Below are 14,027 nucleotides of genomic sequence, written 5' to 3' on the forward strand. Positions count from 1 at the left end.
AATGTCGATTTTATAACGTGACACCTTCAACCATTAGAAAAGGAACGGAGGCTTTCCATTGTTTAWATTTCTTCAAATTACTTTTAGACGTGTCACAATTCAAAAACTTTTGACTTTCTTGWCTGAGTAGCTTTGATTTTGTTATTTTTGTTTTCGCTTTGCAATTTATTATTTTAATGGTCATATTACCCGTGAATTAAGTTATAGCATTCTTTGAAAAATTACGGCATCATAAAAAATTAGAAGTGTCATTTCTAASACGTATTGAAGACGTCTTCTCTTCGTCGTGAATCAGCACTCTATTCGATCGACTTATGAACTCACWTTCGGCATAGTTCAACAAATGGTCACTAACGCAATAAAATAACAATAAAAACTTTCCACCATATCTTAATTATAATTCAATTGACTGCACGGTTGGTGATCTCTGAATGTAAGGGAACATATTAGCTAGATGAGGCAAAGAGATTATGGRAACACAACGGGACTGACTAGAGAAATCTGATGAGGGAGGACGGAGCTCAGGCGGAACCGTAAAAGTAATAAGTACCATACGTTTTAAAATGTCGGTTGACCTGTGCAAAACTGGTAAAATCAGCTTAAGTAAATTACTTGACATATGTTCTCTGTGATGTAAATAATGTCGATTTTATAAAAATATTTCTATCAATTATGGATAACGATCGATTGTAACTTTTTGAAGTTAAAAGTAACGATTATGAAAGGTAAACACATTACAAAGAAAATAATGCGACAAATTTTCCATATATGTATGTACCTTTATCATTCCTGGTTATTAGGAAAATTAGTATTTACTGTTATCACAACTTGAAAAATTTTTTATCCGAAAAGCTTCTGTCGATCTGTAAATTGCTCGCTCTATATTTCAGTGAGTGGATMTTCTGTTTTTATTGAGTTGCGCCCTGGTATGAAAGTAAATTGTATTTTGTATGTCATACATATGTATTTATTTTGCAAAAGGCGCACTCATGACGTAGTGTTTGAACGGAGAGTAAGGAGAGCAGAACAGAGCAGCCAAATGGGCGTATATGCTCTGAACGTATTGGCATAGGGTTCATTGTATTTAATACATAGAGGGGAAACATAAAACATAACGGCTGTTGAATGCAGGTAAATTTGGCGCTAAAGAGGGTGCGGTGAGCTGTTACGATCTGTAATGTGACTCGCGAATCGTGTGAGTGATGCACGAGTTATTGAAGACTAATAAAATGCTGACACTGTCAGCGCGGCAGTAGTGCCCGTTTATCACACATTTCTTCAAACACATAATTTAATTAGAATWTTACACCGCGATCAATTATATGTATGTATATAAYAAGAAGCCAATATAAATTAGTCACAGTTCATGCTCGTTCACGCGAGCGCCTAGTTCATCTTGTTGAAGAGTTGTAAACGAAAAAGATACAGCAGTTTATCACGAGCCGTTGGYGAGCGTCGCAGGCTATGAGAGCAAGCTGCAAACGGGGATTTCCAAAAAATTAATAATTTTACAAATTAAATTTCAAAAAATATGAAAAAATCATAAAATTAAATTTGTGAATAATAAACGGGGAATTGTGTAACGTGCGTCTCTACTAAAATATTTGCTATTGTATTAGGCACATATGTACGTATGACGTATGTATGTACATACAYATACAYATCGGTGTATGTCAGCTGTCGGTCGGTTCTTTACATTCCTACATTCCCGTGTTTGCTATCTAATTAAACAGATGTGCTTTACAAGATCACACAGTGCTTGCAAATCATATACTTATATACTTATTATATAGTACATATGTGTGTACATTTGTGCATTCATATAATTAGACTCAGCCAAAAACGCTCACCTATCGTCAGCCAGGGAAATTTTGCCATTCGATTTGAACATTTCGCTTAGAGGGCGCATTCCGCTTCGGTACTTGCTAGCGATTTGTTGTTGTTGCTTRCACTTTAAAAAATTCATCATACATACATACATATCTACGAGAACATAAGTTACGGTTCGTGCGTCTTGTTCGCGTGCACGCGTGTCTTCTTGCTAGTGCACTCAGTTAAAGAACCACAAAAAAAAAAAATTAATTAAAAATTAATTTTTGCAATAAAATTCGGTTGTATAATTACATAAAGTATAAGAAAAAATGCAAATGAAGCAGAGTTTCGGTCGGAGTTTTTTGAATGAATTTAAACTGCGAAAATTCGGCTTCAAGCACAAGCATTTGGATCAGTTCTATCAATCGCAGGTATAAATGAACAAATAATCAAGTGTAAAATTAAAWCGACCCTATTAGAAGGCAAACAAATTCTTTTAACCTAGGGTAACGTAAAAGAAAAAGTAAAGATGTCTTTCTGTCGATTGGCATTGAACAATTAAATAATCGTGGGAATTCGAATTTGGTGCATACGTCAGTGTATTTTGTGTTGACAATGYAATTTTCGCGTTCGACGATTTCGTGTGCTATTTTCGATTGTGTGTATAAACAAATTTACTTACACACATATATACATACATGTGCTTAAATAAAGAAACCTTCTATATTTGGCATAAGTTAGAGTTTCATGACCTTTGACAAGTTCAAGTGACAGCTGTTGTGCAAATTGTAACGCAAAGTGGTTAAGCGTGACTAAACAACACATACTAAAAATAAAACTTCTCTTCTTTAAACGTAACAAGAAAAAAATTTCGAAGTCTGATTTTAAATGATAAGTTCGGTTTGGTATCAAAATTTTCTCTGTAGAAAATTATAGACCTAGACCTATATGTGACCTGGTTTACGGAAAGAGGGCTTAGGTGTCAAAAAATCAATTTTCACTTTTTAGTTGATTCGGATGGAAGATGTGCTTTTTTTTTAACAGCTGTTTCCAAGAAAACTAGTTTTCGCACGTTAGCTATCTTTTCGTAGACCAGGTCACATATTTGTAATAAAAGCTATGTCAACATTTCTTCAGAACTTTTAGCATTTTTCTCCCTCTTTCAGTTTTTAAGCGAAACCAAAAAGGCATTATCTTAAAGGTAGATATCTATTGAAATCAAGTATTTAAATCGCAAAATAAGAAAAAATTTTAGCTTCGGCTGTATCGAAACTTTAATAACCTTCAAAAGCTCAATACAAGCTCTTACAAGAACTTGATTTTCTTCATCAGTTTGTATTGCAACTATTTGCTATTTGTAGTTCGATAAGGGTTGGGGAGAAAGGGACGTATACACAATTTCATATCGATATCTCAAAAACTGTGGAGCACGTTCGCGCTCTGCAGACTGACGGATAGACATGGCTAAATCGACTAAACTCATAACGTTGAATATTTACATATACATACACATGTATACAGTGACATTCCCCATTACGGATAGTCTTATAACCTCCCATAACCGGACATATTTCATGAACACAACATTTTCATATAAAACAAATTCCTATAACCGGAAATAAAACGTTCTAGTGACCGAACATGGACGATAACCAGACAAGATTCAACGCGACCACAAAGGTGGCTAGCAATTCCTGTCCATCAACAAATTTTCGAAGTTTTATTCTATTCTATGTCCATTTTATGGGGTATTACGTAACTTMATCAATGTTGTTGATGATGTTGGATAAAATATTGTAGTCGAACCACTGAAAATATTTGGCATATAATTTTTATGAGAATTTAAGATACTGCTCTTTACACCAAATTGTCAATTGTCAATCAAATTTGCAAAATGTCCGCACAATTGTAATTCAAAACGAGTACAGCTGYTAACTTATCGTCATTAAATTTGACATAATGAGAACCAGGTATTTCTGAAATGATAAGTGGAAAGATTGAGAATTCAACATTTTTCAAGTATTTTATTTACTTTTGGCGTTTCCTTATCGCGAATTGAAAGTTGGAAGAAAACAATCAAACCTTAAATTATTTCAAGTTTGCTAAAAAAATTATTTTGGCTTCGAAATTCGTAGTGAATCGATGCGGTGTTGACCATGACCATGACAATATTTTTAATACATTTATCTTAATTGTTTGATTATATAGTATTATAGAAGGTTTGCTAATATATACAAAATGCGGAATTTTTTCGCATTAATGACGTGTCTTTGCCAAGTGAATTGGAAAAAGATAACAAATTGTTGAATTTGGGGTGGATGCATATTTCTATATTCTTYAGTGTAATTTTGCATGACTAAGTTTCATAATCATTTGTAGATATGTATATACATACATATGCATGTATGTACTATATGTAAATACATATGGCGTCACTGCTGTGCAGACTGATGATATCGTTGTTATCAGCCCTATGTGCTCATATAGAGGTTAACGGCTTAATTCTTCTGTTCGTACACTCTTTAATAACATTAGAATGCAGAATTCACAACGACAAGGTGTCACCCTATATTTATTATAAATCGTTCATTATCCAAGATATGTAACTTACCGCGTTCAGTCAGAGCATGTTGCTAAGGTCGAGTAATTTAAAAGACCTCTTAGGCCCCACCTTGGACCAAGCGGATCTAGCAGCTGCACAAGTTAGGGTTGCAGACTGATGATTGTCAAACTGATGGTAGGTCCATAGATCCAGCACTATATTGCATGATGATCAAACAATCCTTGACAAGTCTTAAGCACACTATCAGCAAGCTCAATACCAGCATTGCTCGACAGCAGGTTCCCGACCCACCTTCCCCTTAAGTTTAGATCCAGCCATGACAAAGCTCACTGCAGCCTCCTCGCCACGTCCACATTATAATTTTAGATAGGCTCACAACGAATGAACCCTCCCGCAAAGATTCCGCGATGCAGTGGTCTAAGTTATCTGGGATGCAACGGGGGGCTTAGCATTGTCCCTGCTTGAGGCCTACAATGTAAACCCAGCTTTTAGAATCTTATAACTGCTTTCTCCGTTGTAGAATGACATTGAGTGTCATTATTGGTGTTGTCCTTAGTGCACAACAGATACTCAGATGCTTTTCTCACTCTCTCTTCAATGCTCAGCTTACAAGAAAGCGTCCTGTCCACTAGAAGCGGTAAAAAATAAAAAAAAATATATTACATTAGCTTAGTTCCGTTACTTTTTGAAGTGTAACATTTAACCACAAAATCGAATAGTTCAAGGAAGCATAAGCAAAACGTAGCGTATCTTAACTCTATCTTTTATGGTTGAATCACTCTCTTCGAATCTCTAACATCATCTCCACTTTCTAATAAAGTTATTTTAAAACATGAAAATTTTTCCAACCATTTCATTAAGAAATTGTAGATTAAAATACTAACGTCTAGGTTTCAAATGTGTAATGGTTTAGAATTGAAAAATTAAAAAAGTACTTAACATCAGCTGTACTATTTTCATCAACTGCACTGTAAATAAATTAGCAACATGTTATCGACTGAAGGGCATTGATCGCAACGGTGTTTGTGCCATTTTGTCAATTGCGGTTAACTTGAAGCACACTACAGATAAAGTACTCAAATACTTACTATATGAGTACATACATACAGATATGTATATACATAAAAACATAGTAGCGTCATACGTTTGACGCTGTTTCAGGAACAGAAAATTGGTGTTGCGGTTTTTCCCATAAAAATAAATACGGAGAAAAACATTTTTTAATAATCAGTAAAACTTTGCAGTTTATGGGGAACTTGGCAAATTAATTAATCTTAAGTTTTACAAACATTCTTTGAATTACTTTCTGATCATTATTAAACAAGCTCGAAAAGTRACCTAGATAGTATCTGTAATATTTGTTAAATAATAATATATGTATATATGTATATACTTATATAGTATGTTAACGCTGCAGGCGCTGGAGGCAGCGATTAGAGTATTTTTATACTCTGGCAACATGTTGTACAAAGAATAATAGTTTTTTTCATCTAACGGTTGTACGTATTACCTAAAACTAATCGAGATAGATATAGGATTATATATACATATGTACGTTAATAAATGATCAGGGAAACGAGATGGATWGAAATCTGAGTGACTGTGTGTCTGTGCAAGCGATAACTTGAAGGCGTGGACCTGTCCTCTAAATGAATAAATGTGCCTATCTTCCAAATCGCTCAAGCGTTTTTCGAAACTCTGTGAAAATRGGGAAAATCAGATAATAATGGGAATCGGTGTAAAAATTGGACCCTATACTCAGCCAAATTTCAATCAAGGTGTAAAGTGAAGGTTAAATCTCGCAAGGTATTCAATCAAAAATTGTACTTTTCAAGGACCTAGACACCAAATAAGTAGACGCCAGTGCGTACGGCTAACTTTTTATCGAACATATCGGTAAATGGTTTCTAGTATTGAAATTCGTGGAAATTTCGCAACAATCTCTTTCTAAAAATATAGTATTGTAGACAAGCGGGGGTGAACAGCCTCGTCAAATCTGATGGTATATTATTTCACGTACCTTGAAAAAATATAAAGTACGTATACGATAACTGAACCGCAAGTACTAATCTCTTTGAAAATATTTCTGTATATTTCAATATTATAAATTTATTAAGATTATTTTAATAAAATGGTAATAATTCTCAATAATATTTTCGACAGAAGTCTTTTTTAAAGTGTCTGCAAATTTGTTGSTCATATTGATATATAAGGTGTAGCAAAAACAATTGCAATAAATTAAAGATTTTATTTWGCATAGTTGAAATTGTCCAAATTAAAAAAATATACTGTTTGGTTTAATAAATAAAATAGTTTTGAAGGTAATTTCATTATGCCATTCTAATAGAAATCCGAGTCTAGTGTTCGATATTTTCTACTTTTGTTTCTCTATAACGGTGTACATCCTTGAAATCATAATTACTGGAACGGAGTCGACAGAACCAAAATTGCACATGGTCCAGCAGTATCCGGTCCGTAAATACAATTCATATTTTCAGAAACTCGGATCCACTTATCGAAGAAAGACTTTAAAATATGATTTTTATAYTCTCGCAACAAAGTTGCTAAAGAAAGTATTATAGTTTTTTTCACATAACGGTTGTTTGTAAGTCCTAAATCAGGGTGACGAGTAGAGTTGAAATCCGGATGTCTGTCTGTCCGTCCATCCGTGCAAGCTGTAACTTGAGTAAAAATTGAGATATCATGATGAAACTTGCTACACGTATTTCCTGGCTCCATAAGAAGGTTAAGTTCGAAGATGGGCAAAATCGGCCCACTACCACGCCCACAAAATGGCGGAAACCGAAAACCTATAAAGTGTCATAACTAAGCCATAAATAAAGATATTAAAATGAAATTTAGCACAAAGAATCGCATTAGGAAGAGGCATATTTGGACGTAATTTTTTTGGAAAAGTGGGTGTGGCCCCGCCACCTACTAACTTTTTTGTACATATCTCGAAAACTACTATAGCTATGTCAACCAAACTGTATAGAGTAGTTTCTTTTAGGTATTTCCATATACAGTTCAAAAATGGAAGAAATCGGATAATGACCACGCCCACCTCCCATACAAAGGTTATGGTGGAAATCACTAAAAGTGCGTTAACCGACTAACAAGAAACGTCAGAAACACTAAATTTTACGGAAGAAATGTCAGAAGGAACTGCATCCAGGCTTTTTTCAAAAATTGAAAATGGGCGTGGCGTCGCCCACTTATGGTCCAAAAACCATATCTCAGGAAGTACTCGACCGATTCGAAATTCGGTATATAATATTTTCTTAATACTCTGATGACATGTACCAAATATGGGTGAAATCGGTTCACAAYCACGCCTGAAATCTCGATTATCACTTTATCATGCGAGAGTATAAAATGTTCGGTGACACCCGAACTTAGCCCTTCCTTACTTGTTTATCTTTGTTGGTGTTCATATAAGACTTGATATCCTTCTAATATACAAGAAAGAGAAGAATGGTATTGCACCAAAAACCCAGTGTTATCCAACTGGSTGAACAGAAGCTGCTTAGCTGCCGACCCTAGTAAAACTGAAATGCTTTTATGGAACAGGGGATGTAAGAGCCCCTCCTCATTCGGAGGTTGATATCTTAAACCTGTTGATAAGATCAAATAAATAGGACTTTTTCTCCATAGAAACCTTTCATGGAGGCCAAATATTGAGGAGAGRGTAAGAAAGGCTTTTGTKGGCTTATATTGCGGTATATGAGCTATAGGGAAAAGGGGAGGACTCTCATCAAATCTGGGGAAAGCTTATTTAAATCAGTAATGTTCTATGGCGTATTCGCTCGAAAATTATACATTTGCTACTAAACCTGAACGTGTCYAAAGAGCGGCTCTTATAGGGATAGGGATAGGAACAAAGCTACGTCGAAACTCCTCCAACAACTGCATTCCTGAAAATTTGCAAAATAACTGTGTGCTCAGAGATATTTAAGGAGCGTCTATCCTCACTAGAAAATGCATCATGCTAATTTATCACGAGATAAACGTTTAGGTGCCTGGCCATAGAGGAATTGTTGGAAATTGCAAAGCTGATGAGCATGTGATGGAACTGAGTTGGATCTCAATTGGCATCTTGCTTTTGGCACTAAACTAATGGACTTCCCGAGCGCTTAGCAGGCGCTCGTCGACGACAATTCGGCGTTGTAAGCTGTCCAAGTGATATCTCTGTTAGAATCGACTTCTTAACMTAAGCTAACCCCTTAAGTAAGAATCAAAATACAAGTAATTGAAAATTGTAGGATAGGGAGGGTAGCTCTTAGGTATTTGGGTTGGTAAAATATTTTGCAAAACTCATCGTGCAAATTGCGTCTTAGAATGCAAGACAATGTAACATCAGATAAGATTTATAATAGAATAAACGCAGATCTTTGAGCAGCCTAATAATATTTCCATATCGTTTTTGCAGGGGTTTGGACTTTAATATTCGTTAAAGAAGCAAGATATAAATATAGAATGTTATATTTCGACAACAAAAAATTTCGTACCAAATAGTGGATACCATTTGAAAAAGTACTTTATTTTCAATAGTAAACACACAACAGATATAACTACATAATTGACCTCTAAAATCCGCCTCTAATATCGAAAATTAAAAAGTAGAAAGGAAAGGTAGGAACGAAGCGCTGAAATTGGCGTTAGTAGAAGTTAAGTACAAATAATATTAAGGTTGGCAGATTAGTATAAGCCGTAGAGTGTAGGCTGCATTTTATAATAAGGATATAGTGAATAATTCTCTCTTCCCGTGCCTTTCGATTATTTCRAATTTACAACAACATTTCCCCCTTTCTTTCCAGTGGCAAAGTGGTGCGCGCAGTTTTTATTACCTCCTGTATCGATGGACATGGGCGTTCTGTTTTAYTTGTGTGTTCATAGCCTCTTTGGTTTTGCAATTATCAGGTGGCAAATTCTTCATCTTCTTGACGAACTGGGGCATAATTGTGTGTCTGCTGGCACAGCTAAGTGGTGCTGTACTCGCGACACGATGGTACTACAATTTTGGCAACGCACGTAGTGCTGTGATGGAGGGTAAAATTTTGAAAGAGCCCACGACCACTTCAAGACTGATCAAATTCTATTGGTTGGTGCATGGTGCGTCTTTAGCGCTGGCGCTGGTCATCACCACGGTTTATTGGATATTTTTACATGGGAAAATGGGTAAGTTTCGTTTGATATTTATCGGCTCCATATTTATAATGTTTTAATATACATACATATATTTTTTGTTGCTGACAGTAGCAACTAATTTTTATTTATATTCCAAATTCGCTGGTAGTTCTTTAAGTCATCTAAAAATGTTTTAATTCATAAGAATCTCAAAAGGATCTATTTTTACTATCGAGAGTGCCATCAATAATATGCTGCCGGTGAAGATTATTRAAACATTTAAGGAATATGATGTAGAGTCTAATCTCAAATGCAAACTTTCCAGCCTTCTTTACGACCTACATATGAAATAGATAATTAACAAGTAAGGAAGGGCTAAGTTCGGGTGTCACCGAACATTTTATACTCTCGCATCAAATCATTGGTTCCTAATGTATATATTATACAGAGAAGGCATCAGATGGAATTCAAAATAGCGTTATATTGGAAGAACAACAAAGCGGCGGGGGCCGATGGATTGCCGGCCGAACTATTCAAACACGGCGGCGAAGAACTGATAAGGAGCATGCATCAGCTTGTTTGTAAAATATGGTCGGACGAAAGCATGCCCAACTCTTGGAATTTAAGTGTGCCCAATCCTCAAAAAAGGAGACCCAACAATCTGCGCCAACTATCGTGGGATAAGCCTCCTCAACATTGCATATAAGGTTCTATCGAGCGTATTTTGTGAAAGATTAAAGCCCACCGTCAACAAACTGATTGGACATTGTCAGTGTGACTTSAAACCAGGAAAATCAACAACCGATCAGATATTCACCATGCGCCAAATCTTGGAAAAGACCCGTGAAAGGAGAATCACCACCTCTTCGTCGATCTCAAAGCTGCTTTCGACAGCACGAAAAGGAGCTGCCTTTACGCCGCGATGTCTGAATTTGGTATCCCTACAAAACTTATACGGCTGTATAAGCTGACGTTCAGCAGCACCAAAAGCTCCATCAGAATCGGGAAGGACCTCTCCGAGCCGTTCGATACCAAACGAGGTTTCAGACAAGGCCACTCCCTATCGTGCGACTTCTTCAACCTACTGCTGGAGAAAATAATGCGCGCTGTAGAKCTTAATCGAGCAGGTATAATSTTTTATAACAGTGTRCAAATGCTGGCTGATATCATCGGCCTCAACAACCGCGCTGTTAGTTCTGCTTTCTCCAGACTGGACAAGGAAGCAAAACAAATGGGTCTGACAGTGAACGAGGGCAAGACGAAATATCTCCTGTCATCAAACAAACAGTCGTCGTACTTGCGACTTGGATCTCACGTCARTGTTGACACTCATAACTTTGACGTTGTAGATAGCTTCGTATATTTATGAACCAGCATAAACAMCAACAACAATGYCAGCCTGGAAATCCAACGCAGGATRTCTCTTGCCAACAGGTSCTRCTTCGGACTGAGTMGGCAATTGAGAAGTAAAGKCYTCTCTCGACAAACAAAAACCAAACTCTATARGTCACTCATAATTCCCGTCCTGCTATATGGTGCAGAGGCCTGGACGATGACAACAACTGATGAGCCGACGTTGCGAGTTTTCGAGAGAAAAGTTCTGCGAAAGATTTGTGGATTTTTCGCATTCGATTGAGCGATGAGCTGTATGAGATATATGAGGACATTGACATAGTTCAACGAATTAAAAGACAGCGGCTACGCTGGCTAGGTCATGTTGTCCGAAAAGACGAAAACACTCCAGCTCTGCAATTATTGGAGGACCGAGTGGAGAAGAAAGTTGGCACYACGTAGCGAAAAGAAGAAATGACTGTCGCGCTGTTGTTAACTCGGCTATAATCTCGTAAGCGGTGTCTACGGTAGTAAAGAAGAAGAAGCATATGTTGCGAGTGTAATAAAATATTTTTGGATTTAGACATATAGTATACTAACTAAATTTAGAAATATTGAGARAACTCTTTATGAAACTATATTATATTTACTTCAATGTATTTAACTGGGTTGAGGTTGCGATAAACTAATTAWGTTCAATAATTTCAATAACAAGGTATTACTTAATTGAATTGTATTTAGTCGACCGTTACTTGTTTTCAAACATTCTGACTTTATTTGGTAAAATCGCCCTTACTACATTTTGACACCCACACTATCAACAACAACGGCTGAACAATCGCAWGCGACAGAAATCTCACTTTGTATTTACTTGCAGACAAACCCATGCTCTACCCCGTGATGAGCTTCATAACTCACTGCCTCAATTCAGTATTCATGTTGGTGGACTTTTGGTTGGTGGCATTTCCGGTGCGCCTACTACATATCATCTATTGGATGCTTCTGCCCATATTCTTCTACATATTCACTGTGATTTACTACTTGGCGGGCGGTACGGATGAGTGAGTTTTTGAAGTTTATGAAATTTCCGCTCAAAGAGCACATATATGTATAACATACTTACAAAAAAAAATATGCTTACATACATATATATGTGCATTTTTCGCCTATGTTACTATTATTATGTATTTTGATTGTGATTTATGGCATATTAATAATTTCAATTTGATTGTATGCACCTTTTGTAGATATGGTCACCACTACGTTTATCCAATTCTGGACTGGACCAATCCCATGCGAGCYGTAACCACCTTTGCTGGCGTTTTCATCTTGTATATTATCTATGGCATAGCTTTGTTCCTGCTTAGTAAATTTAAGAGATATCTGTCACGTACTGTGAGCGCTATGGATAGCCCACATGCCATCGGATTAATCTAAACTCTCGCATCAATGGACTTTTTTGATTAGCAGAATTATTTTAAGCATTATAAGACATTTTAGTATTGGAATTTTTTAACATACACATTCATGCGCTCTGCCTGATACATATATATACATGTGTAGGTAYATAATTATATTGGACATACTTTATGTAAATGCAGAGCATTCACATACATACATATATATTCACACCTTCATGCATTATATAAGTTATACTTCGAGTAGTTAGCACGTAATGTTAGTCATAACTGAAACAATCGAAAACTGAATTTTAGAATTAAGTMATGATAAACTAAAGGCACAACTGAAAGCTTGTCCCTTATGAGATATAACCAGAATTAAGTTAATGAAATAAATAATGAACCACGAACATAATATTAATTATTGTTGTAAATGCGGTCCTCGTGACCAATGCTTTACTGGGATAAGTACATACATATGTACATATACGAGTGGTACATTTTTTGTATTTATTATTCGTTGTTTTTGTTGGATTATGCGAGGCACAGACTTTGCACAGAGATTTCGCCTTTTTACAGCATCATTGTCATTAGTGCTCATTTCGTCTGTTTCCAGCTAAGCAAATATCTTTTCAACGGTGGGTTTTCCTGAACCCAAATTCAACAGTATTTTCCCCCAGAAAGCAATGCTTTATTACTTTTTTTTGTAAACTAACACAAGTTGCTTCACAAAAATGCTATATATCATTAAGTAATAGTTATAACCCAACTAAAAGATATCATATAGATACTCCTAGTAGTAGTAGTATTATCTATGTATCAGCCACAGTGAGGCGTGGACGGGTTCTCTAGTACTTAATATCAAAAAAAAAAATTTTAATTTATTTTAGCAGACTCATTCATACTTGAATAATCTAAAGAATTAATCAAATCAGACCTTCTTTTTTCCCCAATATACCCGWTATTGAATTGAGGTTGCGATATAATAATTTCCGACTTTCCAACTGACCTTAACCCGTTTATGTCGGTTGAAATAAGTGAAATTTTAATGAAATTAAGTCGAAGTTTAACGTTGAATATTATTGAAATCGGTCTAAACACAATGTAAAAATTCAAGGAGAATTGTCATCAGCAGAGGAAAATGCTGCAAAAAACTAACCGGATGAAGTAGCAAAAATAATTCAAGAGGGCAGATATACTCCAGAACATACATTTCATACCGAGGAAACGGCATTGATTTGGAAGCAAATCCCAAAGAGAACATTCATAAAAAAAATCTCAAAAGACAGCTGGTGGCTTTAAAACAGTCAAAGATCGTGGACCCTCTTGCCTTGCAGTAATACATCCGACGATAAAATGTTGCAGCCACTCTTAATTAATAAATCTCTTATGCCAAGAGCTTTGTAAGGACATCATGAGAATAATAAATAACTTCTAGTTCATGTTATGGCGAATTAAAAAAAATTTATTAAAAAAAAAAATGGTTGTTTCGGCAAAACCAATTTATTTTATTCACGCCGGTGCAAGCCTTTTGAATGGTTTCTACGTCTGCAYAACGCTTTCCTTTTTGACAAATGAATTTTTCCCAAAAAGGAAGAAGTCGCACGATGCCATATCAGAAAGAATACATGGAGTGTTTAATGGTTAAAATGTGATTTGTGGTCTAAACGTCGATCGATGAGACGGCGTATTATCAATTTTCGGTKGTTAGCCAATTTGTTGGCCTTTCGTAAGCCCAAATGTTCGGTCAAAAAGTGATATATCGATGTTTTGGAAATGTTCAATTCCATTTC

The 14,027-nt window shown here is 35.9% G+C and overlaps 1 protein-coding gene across 2 annotated transcripts; it reads left to right on the forward strand.

Annotated features, from left to right (window-relative positions):
* The first annotated feature begins 1,232 nt into the window (after nucleotides 1-1,232).
* On the forward strand, nucleotides 1,233-12,655 carry LOC108967329 (protein rolling stone-like). 2 transcript variants are annotated; one of them, XM_018930654.1, is made up of 5 exons: nucleotides 2,686-2,707; nucleotides 2,979-3,013; nucleotides 9,193-9,553; nucleotides 11,712-11,895; nucleotides 12,082-12,655. In XM_018930654.1, exons 1-5 carry the CDS (start codon nucleotides 2,701-2,703, stop codon nucleotides 12,269-12,271), a joined length of 777 nt encoding a protein of 258 aa, XP_018786199.1. In that variant the 5' UTR covers nucleotides 2,686-2,700; the 3' UTR covers nucleotides 12,272-12,655. The 2 variants fall into 2 exon arrangements, with proteins under 2 accessions (XP_018786198.1, XP_018786199.1); XM_018930653.1 differs by lacking the exons at nucleotides 2,686-2,707; nucleotides 2,979-3,013 and adding an exon at nucleotides 1,233-2,243.
* Nucleotides 12,656-14,027: the final 1,372 nt, after the last annotated feature.

The sequence above is a fragment of the Bactrocera latifrons genome, unplaced genomic scaffold (assembly GCF_001853355.1).
Source record: "Bactrocera latifrons isolate USDA-ARS-PBARC rearing strain unplaced genomic scaffold, ASM185335v1 scaffold_183, whole genome shotgun sequence".
NCBI classification, from domain to species: domain Eukaryota; kingdom Metazoa; phylum Arthropoda; class Insecta; order Diptera; family Tephritidae; genus Bactrocera; species Bactrocera latifrons.